Source organism: Dermochelys coriacea, chromosome 6 (assembly GCF_009764565.3).
Source record: "Dermochelys coriacea isolate rDerCor1 chromosome 6, rDerCor1.pri.v4, whole genome shotgun sequence".
In the NCBI taxonomy this organism is placed as follows: domain Eukaryota; kingdom Metazoa; phylum Chordata; order Testudines; family Dermochelyidae; genus Dermochelys; species Dermochelys coriacea.
The window spans coordinates 985,782-1,002,994 of NC_050073.1; the positions used below are offsets into that span (position 1 = coordinate 985,782).

Here is a 17,213-nt window from a genome sequence, read left to right on the forward strand (position 1 = left end):
ACCCACACCCCGACCCGCAACCCCCCCAGCCCTGCCTGTGCCCCAACCCCGACCCAGCAGCCCCCCACAGCCCTGCCTGTGCCCCACACCCCGACGCGCAGCCCCCCCAGCCTGCCTGTGCCCCTCACCCCGACCCGCAGGCCCCCCCAGCCCTGCCTGTGCCCCACACCCGACCCCCCCCAGCCCTGCCTGTGCCCCTCACCCGACCCGAAAACCCCCCAGCCCTGCCTGTGCCCACACCAGACCCGCAACCCCCCAGCCTGCCTGTGACCCACACCCCGACCCGCAGCCCCCAGCCCTGCCTGTGCCCCTCACCGACCCGCAGCCCCCCCAGCCCGGCCTGTGCCCCTCACCCCGACCCGCAACCCCCCAGCCCTGCCTGTGCCCTACCCCGACCCGCAACCCCCCCAGCCCTGCCTGTGCCCCTCACCCGACCCGCAGCCCCTCAGCCCTGCCTGGGCCCCAAACCCCGACCCGCGGCCCCCCAGCCTGCCTGTTGCCCCTCACCCGACCCGCAGCCCCACCCAGCCCTGCCTGTGCCTCACCCCGACCGCAACCCCCCCACCCTGCCTGTGCCCCACACCCCCGACCCGCAGCCCCCCCAGCCCTGCCTGTGTCCCTCACCCCGACCCGCAGCCCCCCCGCCTGCCTGTGCCCTCACCCCGACCCCCCAGCCCTGCCTGTGCCCAAACACTGTCCCGCAGCCCCCCAGCCTGCCTGCCGCCCCACAACCCACCCCCCCGCAGCCCCCCAGCCTGCCTGTGCCCTCACCCCGACCCCCCCAGCCCTGCCTGTGCCCCTCACCCCGACCGCAGCCCCCCCAGCCCTGCCTGTGCCTCACCCCGACCCCCCCAGCCATGCCTGTGCCCCTCACCCCGACCCGCAACCCCCCAGCCCAGCTGTGCCCCTCACCCCGACCCGCAGCCCCCCAGCCCTGCCTGTGCCCCAACCCCGACCCGCAGCCCCCCCAGCCCTGCCGTGCCCCTCACCCCGACCCGCAGCCCCCACAGCCTGCCTGTGCCCCACACCCCGACCCGCAGCCCCCCCAGCCCTGCCTGTGCCCCTCACCCCGACCCCCCCAGCCCTGCCTGTGCCCCTCACCCCGACCCGCAGCCCCCCCAGCCCTGCCTGTGCCCCTCACCCCGACCCGCAGCCCCCCCCCGCCTGTGCCCCTCACCCCGACCCGCAACCCCCCCAGCCCTGCCTGGCCCCCACCCCGACCGCAGCCCCCCCCGCCCTGCCTGGCCCCTCAACCCGACCCCCCAGCCCTGCCTGTGCCCCTCACCCCGACCCGCAGCCCCCCCAGCCTGCTGTGCCCACACACACCGACCCCAGCCCCCCACAGCCCTGCCTGTGCCCCTCACCCCGACCCGCACCCCCCCCCCCCCTGCCTGTGCCCCACACCCCTACCCGCAGCCCCCCCAGCCCTGCCTGTGCCCCTCACCCCGACCCCGGACCCCCCCAGCCCTGCCTGTTGCCCCCACCCCGACCCCGACCCCCCCAGCCCTGCCTGTGCCCCACACCCCGACCCCCCCAGCCCTGCCTGTGCCCCACACCCCGACCCCCCCAGCCCTGCCTGTGCCCCACACCCCGTCCCGCAGCCCCCAGCCCTGCCTGTGCCCACACCCCGACCCGCAGCCTCCCAGCCCTGCCTGTGCCCCTCACCCCCCCCCCCCAACCCCCCCAGCCCTGCCTGTGCCCCTCACCCCGACCCGCAGCCCCCCCAGCCCTGCCTGTGCCCCTCACCCCGACCCGCAGCCCCCCCCCCTGCCTGTGCCCCACACCCCGACCCGCAACCCCCCCAGCCCTGCCTGTGCCCCACACCCCGACCCGCAGCCCCCCCAGCCCTGCCTGTGCCCCTACCCCCCGCAGCCCCCCCAGCCTCCCTGTGCCCCCCACCCCCACCCCCACCCCCCCACCCCTGCCTGTGCCCCACACCCCGACCCGCAGCCCCCCCAGCCCTGCCTGTGCCCCACACCCGACCCGCAACCCCCCCCAGCCCTGCCTGTGCCCCACACCCCGACCCCCCAGCCCTGCCTGTGCCCCACACCCCGACCCGCCCCCCCCAGCCCTGCCTGTGCCCCACACCCCGACCCCCCAGCCCCCCCAGCCCTGCCTGTGCCCCACACCCGACCCGCAACCCCCCCCCAGCCCTGCCTGTGCCCCACACCCGACCCGCAACCCCCCCCAGCCCTGCCTGTGCCCCACACCCCGACCCGCAGCCCCCCCAGCCCTGCCTGTGCCCCACACCCCGACCCCCCCAGCCCTGCCTGTGCCCCTCACCCCGACCGCAGCCCCCCCAGCCCTGCCTGTGCCCCTCACCCCGACCCGCAACCCCCCCCAGCCCTGCCTGTGCCCCTCACCCCGACCCGCAGCCCCCCCAGCCCTGCCTGTGCCCCTCACCCCGACCCGCAGCCCCCCCAGCCCTGCCTGTGCCCCACACCCCAACCCGCAGCCCCCCCAGCCCTGCCTGTGCCCCACACCCCGACCCCCCCAGCCCTGCCTGTGCCCCTCACCCCGACCCGCAACCCCCCCAGCCCTGCCTGTGCCCCACACCCCGACCCGCAACCCCCCCCCAGCCCGCCTGTGCCCACACCCCGACCCGCAACCCCCCCAAGCCTGCCTGTGCCCTCACCCGACCCGCAGCCCCCCCAGCCCTGCCTGTGCCCCACACCCCGACCCGCAGCCCCCCCAGCCCTGCCTGTGCCCCTCACCCCGACCCGCAACCCCCCCACTAGCGGCTGTGCCCACAACCGACCCGCAGCCCCCCAGCCCTGCCTGGCCCCTCCCCCGACCCCCCCAACCCTGCCTGTGCCCCACCCCCCCGACCGCCCCCCCAGCCCTGCCTGTGCCCCTCACCCCGACCCGCAGCCCCCACCCTGCCTGTGCCCCACACCCCGACCCCCCAGCCCTGCCTGTGCCCCACACCCCGACCCGCAGCCCCCCCAGCCCTACCTGTGCCCACACCCGACCCGCAGCCCCCCAGCCCTGCTGTACCCCTCACCCGACCCGCAGCCCCCCCAGCCCTGCCTGTACCCCTCCCCGACCCGCAACCCCCCCAGCCCCTGCCTGTGCCCCTCACCCGACCCGCAGCCCCCCCGCCCTGCCTGTGCCCTCACCCGACCCGCAACCCCCCAGCCCTGCCTGTGCCCCACACCCCGACCCGCAACCCCCCAGCCCTGCCTGCCCCTCACCCCGACCCGCAGCCCCCCCAGCCCTGCCTGTGCCCCACACCCCGACCCGCAGCCCCCCAGCCCTGCCTGTGCCCCTCACCCCGACCCGCAGCCCCCCCAGCCCTGCCTGTGCCCCTCACCCCGACCCGCACCCCCCAGCCCTGCCGGTGCCCCACACCCCGACCCACCCAGCCCTGCCTGTGCCCCTCACCCGACCCGCAGCCCCCCAGCCCTGCCTGTCCCCCTCACCCCGACCCACCCAGCCCCCCCGCCCTGCTGTGCCCACTCACCCCGACCCGCAACCCCCCAGCCCTGCCTGTGCCCACACCTGCGACCGCAGCCCCACCCAGCCCTGCCTCTGCCCCTCACCCCGACCCGCAAACCCCCCAGCCCTGCCTGTGCCCCCCACACCCGACCCGCACCCCCCCAAGCCTGCCTTGCCCCCCCCCGACCCGCAGTCCCCCCCCAGCCTGCCTGTGCCCCCACACCGATCCCGCAGCCCCCCCAGGGCTGCCTGTCCCCTCACCCCGACCCCATCCCCCCCACCTTCTTGCCCCTACCCCCGACCCGCAGCCCCCCAGCCCTACGTGCCCACATCCCGACCCGCACCCCCCCAGCCCTGCATGTGCCCCACAACACCCGACCCGCCACCCCCAGCCCTGCCTGTGCCCTCACCCCGACCCGCAGCCCCCCAGGCCTGCCTGTGCCCCTCACCCCCACCCCAACCCCCCCAGCCCTGCCTGTGCCCACACCCCGACCCGCAGCCCCCCCAGCCCTGCCTCTGCCCCTCACCCCGACCCGCAGCCCCCCCAGCCCTGCCTGTGCCCCTCATCCCGACCCGGAGCCCCCCCAGCCCTGCCTGTGCCCCTCACACCACCCCGACCCCGCAACCCCCCCCATCCCTGCCTGTGCCCCACACCCCGACCCGCCCCCCCCCAGCCCTGCCTGTGCCCCTCACCCCGACCCGCAGCCCCCCCCAGCCCTGCCTGTGCCCCTCACCCCGACCCGCAGCCCCCCCCAGCCCTGCCTCTGCCCCTCACCCCGACCCGCAACCCCCCCCCCCCGGCCTGCCTGTGCCCCTCACCCCGACCCGCAGCCCCCCCAGCCCTGCCTGTGCCCCCACCCCGACCCGCAGCCCCCCCAGCCCTGCCTGTGCCCCTCACCCCGACCCCCCCCGCCCCCCCAGCCCTGCCTGTGCCCCTCACCCCGACCCGCAACCCCCCCAGCCCTGCCTGTGCCCCACACCCCGACCCGCAGCCCCCCAGCCCTGCCTGTGCCCCTCACCCGACCCGCAACCCCCCCAGCCCTGGCTGTGCCCCTCACCCCGACCCAGCCCCCCAGCCCTACCTGTGCCCCACAACCCCGACCCGCAACCCCCCAGCCCTGCCTGTGCCCCACCCCCCGACCCGCAGCCCCCCCAGCCCTGCCTGTGCCCCTCACCCCGACCCGCAGCCCCCCCAGCCCTGCCTGTGCCCCTCACCCCGACCCGCAACCCCCCAGCCCTGCCTGTGCCCCTCACCCCGACCCGCAACCCCCCAGCCCTGCCTCTGCCCCACACCCGACCCGCAGCCCCCCCAGCCCTGCCTGTGCCCCACACCCCGACCCCCCCAGCCCTGCCTGTGCCCCTCACCCCGACCCCCCCAGCCCCCCCAGCCCTGCCTGTGCCCCTCACCCCGACCCGCAGCCCCCCCAGCCCTGCCTGTGCCCCACACCCCGACCCCCCCAGCCCCCCCAGCCCTGCCTGTGCCCCACACCCCGACCCGCAACCCCCCCAGCCCTGCCTGTGCCCCACACCCCGACCCGCAGCCCCCCCAGCCCTGCCTGTACCCCTCACCCCGACCCGCAACCCCCCCAGCCCTGCCTGTACCCCTCACCCCGACCCGCACCCCCCCCAGCCCTGCCTGTGCCCCACAACCCGACCCGCAGCCCCCCCAGCCCTGCCTGTGCCCCTCACCCCGACCCGCAACCCCCCCAGCCCTGCCTGTGCCCCTCACCCCGACCCGCAGCCCCCCCAGCCCTGCCTGTGCCCCACACCCCGACCCGCAGCCCCCCCAGCCCTGCCTGTGCCCCTCACCCCGACCCGCAACCCCCCCAGCCCTGCCCTGCCCCACACCCCGACCCGCAGCCCCCCAGCCCTGCCTGTGCCCCACACCCCGACCCGCAACCCCCCCCAGCCCTGCCTGTGCCCCTCACCCCGACCCCCCCAGCCCCCCCCAGCCCTGCCTGTGCCCCTCACCCCGACCCGCAGCCCCCCCCCCAGCCCTGCCGGTGCCCCACACCCCACCCCCCCAGCCCTGCCTGTGCCCCACACCCCGACCCGCAACCCCCCCAGCCCTGCCTGTGCCCCTCACCCCGACCCGCAGCCCCCCCAGCCCTGCCTGTGCCCCTCACCCCGACCCGCAACCCCCCCAGCCCTGTCTGTGCCCCTCACCCCGACCCGCAACCCCCCCAGCCCTGCCTGTGCCCCTCACCCCGACCCGCAGCCCCCCCAGCCCTGCCTGTGCCCCTCACCCCGACCCGCAGCCCCCAGCCCTGCCGGTGCCCCACACCCCGACCCGCAACCCCCCCAGCCCTGCCTGTGCCCCTTACCCCGACCCGCAACCCCCCAGCCCTGCCGGTGCCCCTCACCCCGACCCGCAGCAACCCCACCCCTGCCTGTGCCCCTCACCCCGACCCGCAACTCCCCCCGCCCTGCCTGTGCCGCTCACTCCCGACCCGCAACCCCCCCCCAGCCCTGCCTGTGCCCCTCACCCTGACCTGCAACCCCCCAGCCCTGCCTGTGCCCCTCACCCCGACCCGCAGCCCCCCCAGCCCTGCCTGTGCCCCTCACCCCGACCCCCCCAGCCCTGCCTGTGCCCCTCACCCGACCCGCAGCCCCCCCCGCCCTGCCTGTGCCCCTCACCCCGACCCCCCCAGCCCTGCCTGTGCCCCTCACCCCGACCCCCCCAGCCCCCCCAGCCCTGCCTGTGCCCCTCACCCCGACCCGCAGCCCCCCCCAGCCCTGCCTGTGCCCCTCACCCCGACCCGCAACCCCCCACCCCTGCCTGTGCCCCTCACCCCGACCAGAGCCCCCCACCCTGTCTGTGCCCCTCACCCCGACCCGCACCCCCCCTGCCTGTGCCCCTCACCCCGACCCGCAACCCCCAGCCCTGCGGTGCCCCTCACTCCCGACCCGCAACCCCCCCAGCCCTGCCTGCCCTCACCCGACCCGCAACCCCCCCAGCCCTGTCGGTGCCCCCACCCCAACCCGCAGCCCCCACCCTGCCTGTGCCCCTCACCCCCGACCCGCAGCCCCTCCCGATTCAGTATGAATCTGGCTCTGATCCAGTTTTCACTCTGTCTTCTCTTGCTCCGTCATTCCAGGCCAGCGCCGACACTCGTATTCCGGGGAGTTCGGCTTGGCCTCAGGGACCCTGTTTTCCTACTCGGGGTCGGACTGATGGGGCCGCATCACGGCTTTCGAGATCTGGGAGCATTGTAACAGCTACATCAGTGGGTGCGTGGCGGGGAGAGATGGAGGGAGGGCCAGTGGGTTTGGGGGCAGCGAGGTGAGAGAGGGATGGGAGAGGTCTGTGGGTTTGCGGGGAGTGGCATTGGGGCAGGGTCAGTGGGTTTGGGGGGCAGTCAGGGGAGAGAGAGATGGGGAGGGTCAGCGGGTTTGGGGGGCAGCGAGGGGAAGAGCGATTGGGGGTGGGTCGGTGGGTTTGGGGACCAGTGAGGGGAGAGAGGGATTGGGGGGAGGGTCGGTGGCCTTGGGGGGCCCTACCCAGATCTTGGGGGGCTGCTCTCACCCCCTCCCCCCCACCCCCACCCACCCAGCTCCAGCTCCAGTTCGGGCCAGATGGGGTGAGGTGTCAGGCCAAGACCCGGGCACAGCTCGAGGTGAACCCTGCTCCCCCGCGAGCGGATCACGCAGATCTCGGGCAAACACTACACCTACGTTTTCCAGCTCATCATCTCCACCAACAAGAGGCGCATCTTCTTCTTCGGCCAGCCGTACGGCAACTTCAACGCCATCCCTCTGTCCCACACCGAGTACCTGGCCTTCCTCACCGGGCACTACAGCGGGGGGTCCCTCACGGGCATCGCCATGCACTGGGCTGAACCGAGGAAGCGGGAGTGAGAACGCCCCAGCGGGATACCAGTGGCAGGGAGTTCCCCAGGCTAAGGGCAGCTTTTCTCCATTTACCCTTCTTACCTTCAAGTCCAGAGATCGTGAAGCCAATTCCTTACTAGAAGTAGCAGTTGATGAATTAGCAGTGAGGGAGAGGGATTGGGGGAAGGGTTGGTGGGTTTGGGGGCAGTGAGGGGAGAGGGATTGGGGGGGTGGTGGGTTTGGGGGGCAGCGAGGGGAGAGGGATTGGAAGGGTCACTGGGTTTGGGGGGCAGTGAGGGGAGAGAGGGATTGGGGGGAGGGTCGGTGGGTTTGGGGGGCAGCGAGGGGAGAGAGGGATTGGGGGAGGGTCGTGGGTTTGGGGGACAGCGAGGGGAGAGAGGGATTGGGGAGGGTCGGTGGGTTTGGGGGGCAGCGAGGGAGAGAGGGATTGGGGAGGGGTCGGTGGGTTGGAGGGGAGCGAGGGGAGAGAGGGTTATATGATCTCATGAAATTAACAAGCAGCAAAATCAAGTGGCAGGAGTTCCGCAGGCTAACCCCTATCGCAGTGTGTTTACCTCCTTGTACCCTCCCCTTAGGGCACTGTGATACCAGTGCTTTGCCATAATTAGTTGCTGATTAATTGCAGCCTGTTTGGGCTAGCGAGGTGCTAATTAAAACCCTAAAGCATGAAACGCTGCTCTCCGGTGTCTTGGATTCTCAGCTGTCTGTAGTTGGGAGCTGTTCATTCTGTCAGGCATGACAGACGCCCTGTGTTCTCCGTACCCCAAAGGAAGTGGGGGCACTGAGGGGGGGCCTGGCCAACCCAAACAAGCTGAGTAACAGCTGGCAGCTGGGAGCAGTTTCTCAGAACAAGGAGGTGAAGAAGTTGGGTTAATAGATAACAAAACAACACAATCCCCCCCTCTGCTGGCAAATAACCTAGGAACTGCCCAGGGAACTAGGGACTGCCCCAGCCTGGAATTCCTAAGTGCCGAGTAATCACTGGCCTGGGCCCCGAAAAGGCCAGAGATTTGGCTGACAATCCTGAGATTTGGTTACTAATCAGGAGATTTTTTTAAATGTTCTTTTTATTTGCCTGCTGGGTTGTGTGAGGGCTGGAGTCACCTAAAAGAATTCAGGATTTACTCCAGGGGAGCTGAGATCAGAAACTGGCCCCAGTGTCAATGGGGTCAGGGCCTGATTCTGGTCTCAGTTCCCCCGGTCTCCTGCATCCCTAATCTCACCCCCCCGATGCCAACATGAGGTGGGACCCAGGTGTCCTGCACCCCAATCTCCCTCCCCAGAAGACCAAGGTGAAGTGGGGCCCAGGCATCCAGCACCCCTAATCTCCCTCCCCAGAGGGCCAAGGTGAAGTGGGGCCCAGGCATCCTGCACCCCTATCTCTGTCCCCCAACACACACACACTTTTGGGGCAGGGTTGGCTTTTTTGGCTGGACTGTTTTCTGGGACTCTTTCCCCGATTCCCAGGACTGCGTTACACACCCCGAGGCTCCATACGGCGACACAGCCAGGCTCGGCAGGAGGCAGTGCCCAGCGTCATACACTTGGACAGAGAATATCAAGGTTTATTTGGATCCATTTCCTTGTTCACCGCTGCGGGGTGGGGGCCACACGGGGGCCAGACACTGATTCCCTGATTCAAAGCGTTAGCACTTTACAGCCGTTAAACCCCAAATGGTCATGGGCCCATGTCAAACTCTACAAAGGCAACTCCCTTAAAGCCAACTCAGAGGCGTTGGGCTCTCTGCGCTCAGCCTCCCATTTCAAAGACCGATGGCGACGTTTTTGCCTGGGTTTTGTGAGTGCAGAGACACTGGGGGACCAGACACCATGTGTGAACCATTGGGACAGGGCGGGGGGAACAGGGTCCTATATAAGCCAAAGCCCTGAACTCTGGGGGGAGCCAATATAATTGGGACATCTGGTCACCCTAGATATTTTATACATAGCAAATATGAATGTATTTCCCCACTAGGGGGTGCCAGCTCTGATCTGGCCCCAGGGCGCAGTGAGACTGGCTGGCTGTGGGAGGGGGGAATGGGGAGGGGCCTTCCCCCGAGGGGGTGCTGGCTCCCATCCAGCTTCAGGGAGCAGGTGAGGGCTCAGCAGGGGGCACCGTGGGGCAGGGACCTTTGGCCAGATCAGCTGAATCCCGCAATCTCCCCCTTGCTGGGGGTCCCAGCCCCCCAATATTAACCCCCTCAGTTATCCCAATATCAACTCATACATCCTTTTCATTATTGTGTCGCCTTGTTATTTCTTTCCCCTTACTGGGCTTCCTTTCTTCTTCTTCCCTTTTTCTTTGATGTCTCATAACAGCTTCCGCATATGATAGGTTTCTAGCAGTCTTAGTTATTTGTATTTCCCGAGCTTGCTTTGCGATGGTACATCCCCCGCACGGTGACCTATGTTTTCCTGCCTTGTTGCTACACTTTAATTCTGCCCCTTTCCCACAATTGTATAGGAATGTTCTCCTTCACACTTACTGTGCTCATTTGCCCTTAATCATTATTGGCCATGTTCAAAGCTTTGGCATCCATAGCATCTCAAAGGGGGAGGGATGTATGGCTTAATCCAGAAAATCTGGTCCCCTATGGTCACTCTTTCTGGCACAGATCCTCCTTTAAATGTGCCTAGGACAGCTATCGAGGGCTTGCTTTCACCTCTCTTGCTAATTAACTGCTAGGCACAAATCCCCTTTTCATCACCTGTACCTTGCTTTCTTTCATCTTCAGTCATTTCAACAGGACACCAGAAACTATCCATCAGAAATTTAGGCAGCCGACAGTTTACTCTCATTTGTCCTACAACCTTAGCCATAAGTAGCATTTTTGACTCACTCTGCTACACCCATGGGGTTATATCCCGCAACATGTTCCCCGCTGCTCATTCCTGTCCCCCTACTTGCTGCTCCTTCTTCTGGCTCAGGGCCGATCCACCCTTTTCTAACCTGGAACCAGTCTTCCTCCCTGCTGGCCCTTCTATGTTTTCTCAACTAGCTGCAGTATCATTCATTGAATCTTCCAGCTCTATTTGTCCTTCCTTCTGGTCCTGATAGGACCCATTCCCAGCTCCAGTCCAGCCCTTCTGCTCTGCACTCCTCTTTTTACACTAGCCATCCAGCCTTGTCCAGTGACCCAACTTCCTCCTCTTCCTTTAATGTCAAACAAACTTGTCTTCCTCTCTTCCTCCCTCTGACAGACCTTATAGCGGCTCAGCCCTAGGTGTACCCCTGCCCTCTTTAATTGCCTCAGTTGGGCCCACCTGAGCCCTACGTGTAGCCCGCCGCTTTCATTGGCCCAGTTGGGCCCACCTGCTCTCGGCTGGCCGCTCAGGCGTTCCCAGAGTACCGCACAGGGTACTGCCCCTTGCCGGTGTGACCAGGCATGCACAGTGTGTGCAAGTTCACGCAAGCGGGGGCAGAGCGGTGCCCTCTTCCAAGCGGTGCCCCCCCATCCGATACCCGACAAAGCCACCTCCGGAACCAGCGGGGGACAAACATTAGAAAAGCAGCACCGCCTGGTTTAAAACCGGACCAATGACACAGGGGAGCTGGGGCTGAGCTGCTCACGGGGACCAGCTACCTTGTGACACTGCGTAACCCTAATAATTGAGGCCTTTTCCATCGAAAGGTCACAGAGGCCTTTACCAATGTGGGCAATATTCCCCAGGCTACAGATGGGGAAACTGAGGCACAGAGAATAGCAGGGGGCTAATGATCATGGCAGAGAACAAAATAGAACCCAGGAGTCCTGGCTCCCAGGTCCCCCTGCTCTAACCCCCAGACCCACTCCCACCCAGAGCTGGGAGAGAACCCAGGAGTCCTGGCTTTCAGCCCCCCTGCTCTAACCCACCAGACCCTCTCCCAGTAAAATGAGGAATAAATACACCCCATTCAAACACTCATTGTCTGTCTCTCTCCCGCCCCTCTCCCCCCGCCACACATTCCCTGCTTCTTTCTCTCGCTCTTTCTTGGGTTTTCACCCCATTGCTCTTTAGGAAGAGTTAACCCCCCTCCCCGACATTATTAAACCACAGCCACAGCCGCTGCCCTCCTCCTGGGCTCTTTACCTTCCCCATCTGCACCCCGGTCGCTGGTGACCCCCTTTCCCTATCCTCGATACTGGTCACCAACTCCACGAGCCCCCCAGAATCTCCCGCAGAGACCCTGTCTTCAAATATCTCCCCCAAATCCCCCCTCAGAGACCCCCAACATCCCCCTGAGATCCTCTGACATCCCCCCGAGACCCCCAACATTCCCCTCAGAGACCCCCCAAACCCCCCTCAGAGATCCCCCAATATCCCCCAGAGACCCCCCCAACATTCCCCCTCAGAGACCCCCAAAACCCCCCTCAGAGATCCCCCAATATCCCCCCAGAGACCCCCCAACATCCCCCTCAGAGATCCCCAACATTCCCCCTCAGAGACCCCTCAATATCTCCCTCAGAGATCCCCGACACCTTTACAGAGGCCCCAATATCGCCCTGAGACCCCCATCATCCCCCCAGAGACTCCCAATATCCCCCAGAGACTCCCCAACATTCCCCTGAGACACCCATATCCCCCTCAGAGATCCCCAGTAGCCCCTTCAGAGACCCCCAAATCCTCCCTCAGAGACCCCCCGACATCCCTCCTCCCCCCAGTGACCGTTGGAACCGTGTTACTGACCCCAGCTCCTTCCCGCGCTTCACAGGGGAAGTAACGGCCCCAAACTCACTGGGGGGGAGGGAGATAGTGGGGGTCTCTGAGGGAGATATTGGGGGTCTCTGAGCGGGGAGGTTGAGGAGATATTGGGGGTCTCTGATGGGGGTCGGGGGCTATCTGAGAGGGGAGGTTGGGGTGATATTGGGGTCTCTGATGAGGGAGGTTGGGGGTTTCTGAGGGGCATGTTGGGGAGATATTGGGCATCTCTGAGGGAGGATGTTGGGGGGTCTCTGAGGGGGGAGGTTGAGGGTTTCTGAGGGGGGATGTTGGGGATATATTGGGGGGGTCTCTGAGGGGATGTTGGGGGTCTCTGAGGGAGGTGTTGGGGGGTTTCTGAGGGGGAGGTTGGGAGATATTGGGGTCTCTGAGGGAGATATTAGGGATATTGAGGTCTCTGGGGGATATTGGGATCCTCTGGGGGATGTTGGGCAGATATTGGGGTCTCTGAAGAGGTATTGGGGGTTTCTGAGGGGGGATGTTGGGGAGACATTGGGGATGTGACTGGGTGAACTAGGCCCTGGGAGGCCCCCTTGCTGGAGGCCTTGGAGTCCTGCCACCCCAACCCCCCCCCGAAAAGGAGCAGTGAAGGTGGTTCCTCCAGGCCTGCCTAGAGAGGCTGCGGGGAAGCAGCCAATCAGATGCAGCAGGTTCGTTTAAAAGGCAGTGGAGGGGCTGGTTGGGTCCAGGAGGGCGAGGAAGGCTCTGAGACTCCACAGGCGAGGCGGCCTGGCTGAGGCCCTGCTTAAGCAGGGAACAGCCAGAGCTTCAGCCCGGGGGTCAGGCTGAAGAGGAAGGGGCTACGTGGGAAGTGGCCCAGGGAAAAGCAGTGGCAATGGAGTTAAAGGAAGCAGCTCAGGGCTATTTGTAGAGACCCTGGCTTGGGAACCGGAGTAGTGGTGGGCCTCGTCCCCCTATGGGCAGGGTGGCCAAAGCCCTGAGAGGGGGACAAGCTTCATTTAGAAGCCAAGCACAGGGCTGTAGTTTAAAGGTCTTGGGGATGGTGCTGAAGATCTTTGAGAGGGCCAAGCATTTGTTGGACTTTATCCCCCCAGGAAGGGGACTGAACCGGAAGAACGTAAGAATGGCTATACTGAGTCAAACCAATGGTCCAGCTAGCCCAGTATCCTATCTGCCGACAGTGGCCAGTGCCAGGTGCCCCAGAGCGAATGAACAGAACAGGGAATCAAGTGATCCATTCTCTGTTGCCCATTCCCAGCTCCTGGCAAACAGAGGCTAGGAACACCTGGAGCATGGGGTTGTATCCCTGCCCATCCTGGCTAATAGCCATTGATGGACTGATCCTCCATGAATTTATCTAGTTCTTTTTTTAACCCTGTTATAGTCTTGGCCTTCACAACATCCTCTGGCAAGGAGTTCCACAGGTTGACTGTGTGTTGTGTGAAGAGATACTTCCTTTTGTTTGTTTTAAACCTGCTGCCTATTAATTTAAATGACCCCAGTTCTTGTGTTCTGAGAAGTAGTAAACAACATGTCCTTATTTATTTTCTCCACACCCATCATGATTTCATAGATCTCTATCCTATCCCCTGTAGTCATCTCTTTTCCAAGCTGAAAAGTCCCAGTCTCTTTAATCTCTCCTCATACAGCAGCTGTTCCAGACTCCTAATAACTTTTCTGAATCTTTGCCAATGCCAATATTTTTTTTTGAGATGGGGTGACCCATCTGCACACAGTATTCAAGATGTGGGTGTACCATGGATTTATAGAGAGGCAATATGAATTTTTTCATATTATCTATCCCTCTCCTAATGATTCCTGACATTCTGTTCACTTTTTTGACTGCTGCTGGACGTTGAGTGGCTGTTTTCAGAGAACTATCCACAATGACTCCAAGATCTTTCTTGTGGTGGTAACTCATTTAGACCCCATCATTTTATGTGTAGAGTTGGGATTATGTTTTCCAATGTACACTACTCTGCATTGATCAACACTGAACTTTATCTGCCAGGTTGTTGCCCAGTCACCCAGTTTTGTGAGATCCTTTTGTACTCTTCACAGTCTGCTTTGGATGCAACTATGTTGAGTCGTTTTGTATCTTCTGCAAATTTTGCCACCTCACTGTTTGCCCTTTTTCCAGCTCATTTATGAATACATTGAATAGGACTGGTCGCAGTACAGACCCCTGGGGGATACCACTATTTACCTCTCTGCATTCTGAAAACTGACCATTTATTCCTACTCTTTGTTTCCTGTCTTTAACCAGTTACTGATCCATGAGATAATCTTCTCTTATCCCATGACAGCTCACTTTGCTTAAGAGCAAAGGAGTCTCCTGGCAATAAGAACTGATAAGGCTAAGCATCTCCAGGGAGAAAGCACAGGGACAGGTCTTGTTGGACCTTTGTTACCCCGGAAGGTGTTCCTTCATTTGTTGAGACTATGTGAGACTTAGCTGGAGGGCTGAGCCACTGAAAACCTGCCTGATGAGACCAACGGGGGCACTGCAAGCAGAGAGAGTGTAGATTCCCACCTATCTGACTGGGGGCGCTCACAAGAGGTGAGTGTGTCCTGTCACTGTGCCTCTGAGAGGGACTATTGGGGGATCTCTGAGTAGGGAGATGTTGGTGGGGGGTGTCTGCAGAGATATTGATGATCTATGAGAAGGGATGTTGGATGTGTTTTAGCAGGTGATATGGGGGGGGGGGGTCCCTGAGGCATAAATTAAAGTGAAGTAGCTTTCCCACATAGACCGCAGGGAGTTTGCTTGCCCTCATCCACCAAAGTCACAGGTGAGTTGACAAAGAAACCAGTGAGATGGGAAGTGGCAGGATCAGAGATTGATCTGTCAAATCCATTTCATTGCATTGCCAAATCTCATGATTTTATTGCTAGTCTTGTAACTTGGGGGAAAAACAAATACATGATTACAGGGAATCTCAGATCTACTATTTTAAAAAAGTTAGTTTGTAGTAGACCTGGCTGAATCAGCAAAAAATGCAGATTTTGTGACCCTGCAACACTTGGCAAATTCTGGCACCCAGCCCCCCTGCTCTAGCCACGAGATCCCACTCCCCTCCCAGAGCTGGGGATAGAACCCAGGACTCCTGGCTCCCATCCCCCGTGCTCTAACCACTAGATCCCATGTTTTACATTCTTGTGTAGTTTTCCACAGTTTCTCACATACTGCTGAAGCCTGGATACTAAATGGACTGAGGCCTAAAGTGGAAGACAGAGGAGATTTGGCAGATGAAGAGCTCAATTTTCATCTATCAGGAAAATAGCATTGCTTTATTAATTCTAGTGGCGCTATGGCCCATTGACCCCAGCTGGGGGTCTGGCCCCACTCACTCCAGTGGAGTGACTACCACAATGCCTGCAGCATGCCCATGTGCACAGCCAGCAGGGACCTGGCCTGCAGACTGACGTGCCAGAGGGGGGCAACATAACAGCTAAGGCCAGGAAGACTTGGTGAGTTACGTGAAGGGAAAAGATGAGCTTTGTGGCCTCCTCTGTGTACAGGGGCAAGTGAAAAATCTAGTTGCCCTCATACGTATTAATTTGCTATGTACCTTGTACTTTGCTTTCTGGTGTCTATAACTAATCTGCAGTTTGGGGGGATTTCCTGGGGGGTACCACTGCTGGCAGAGCTTTGAGTAATCCGGATCACCGGCAGGAGGAGTCCTGAGCTCGACAGGGAGCCCTGCCTTGGCAGAATGACCAAGGACCTCGGATGGTTGCTCTCGAGTTTGTACCCTCAGAGGTGCCGCGGTTACATTTTTCAGTTTGTCAGCAGAGCAGTGTCGGGCGGGGCTGTGGCTAGTCTGAGACACCTTTGTTGTCTCCACAGTAAAAGTAAGGAATAACTCCTTATTCTGGCAAAAGGGCCCCCCCCCCCTTTTTTTTGCTTTATTTTACACCACTTTGGTAAACAGAAAAAGGCCAGTTACGCCAGAATAAGCCTGTCCCTGCTGGGGATATAGCTCTGCTGGTGTAATTATACCAGTATAATTAGAGGGGTAATATTTTTCCATGTACACAGGTCCTTGGGGAAACTCTGACACGTTCCTAGGTCTTGCTTACACAGGAAATTTAATCCAGATTAACTAAAGTGTGCAATTAAAGAGGTTTACTGAATCTGGATTGCACCTGTGTCTGGCCACTTTCACTCGGTGTACAAGCGGCCTTCGCTTCCAAAGTGAATGAAATGAAACCGAATTAAGGCCACTTTTATTCAGAAGGAGGCTGTCGGCAGGAGGAGTGAAACCAGTACAGCCACAGCGGTATGATTGTAACAGCAGAGTGATGCTGGGAATTTTCCCTATGTAGACAAGGCCCTAATCTGTGCATCTCTCCTCCCTGCTCTGTGTTGTCTCCGGCCCCGCTGTCTGCCTCATTCCTGTTTGCTGGGAAGAATTAAAGCCCCCTACTCCAATTTTCTTTAAAAGGGACCCCTGCCTCCTTCCCGCTTTCTCCTCCCACCCTGCCATGTCCCCAGCCGTGTTGGGGCTGCCCCTCATTCCCTCCGATGGGTTCTGTGAATGAGACACTCAGACCCCCAGTATCCATCCCGGAGACAGCGGGACTCTGAGGGAGATTACTGGGGGGCTCTGAGGGGGATATTGTGCTGGGTGGCGGCTCAGGGCTGCGGGGGGGGGCAGGGCCAGATTAAGCTTTTGTGGGCCTGGTGACAAACGTATTTGGGGGGCCCCCATGGGGGCAATGGAGCACAGCGCAGGGAGGTCACCCCCTGGAGTGCCACGGAGCCCCCCACCCAACACCCCCGACTCCCTATGCCCAGCACGCCCCAGGCCCACTATGCTCGGTGCCCCCCCACATTCCCTACCACAGCTGCCCAGCACCCCAAAACACACAGATCTCCCCCAGCCCAGTGCCCTTCCCCACAGCCCCCCACTGCCCAGCATCCCCCACTGGCCCCCCCAGAGACCCACTCCCCCCGCCTTGCCCCCCCCCCGGGGACCCTGTTGGCTGACAGCTCCAGCCCCGCTGCCTCAGGGCTGAAGTGAAAATGTCACAGAGGGAGTTGTGGATTCTGTGATTTCCATGACCTCTGACAAAATCTTAGCCGGATTTACAACCTACATTGAAATTCATCTTCCTCTCCCTTTCCCTTCTACTGCTAGATATTTGATATGAGCTAGCGAGTGTGTGTGTGTGGGGGGGCAGGACTCCTGGGTTCTCTCCATGGCTCTGGGAGGGGAGTGGGGCCTGGTGGGTGAGAGCAGGGGGCCTGAGAGCCA

At 63.1% G+C, this 17,213-nt stretch overlaps 1 protein-coding gene across 1 annotated transcript in view; it reads left to right on the forward strand.

The window, feature by feature from the left end:
• ZG16 (zymogen granule protein 16) overlaps positions 1-7,411 on the forward strand; it is a 7,904-nt gene extending 493 nt beyond the window's left edge. The window contains 2 exon segments of the mRNA XM_038404800.2: positions 6,537-6,721; positions 7,060-7,411. Coding sequence (XP_038260728.1) covers positions 6,537-6,721; positions 7,060-7,296 — 422 coding nt within the window. The 3' untranslated portion in view covers positions 7,297-7,411.
• Positions 7,412-17,213: the final 9,802 nt, after the last annotated feature.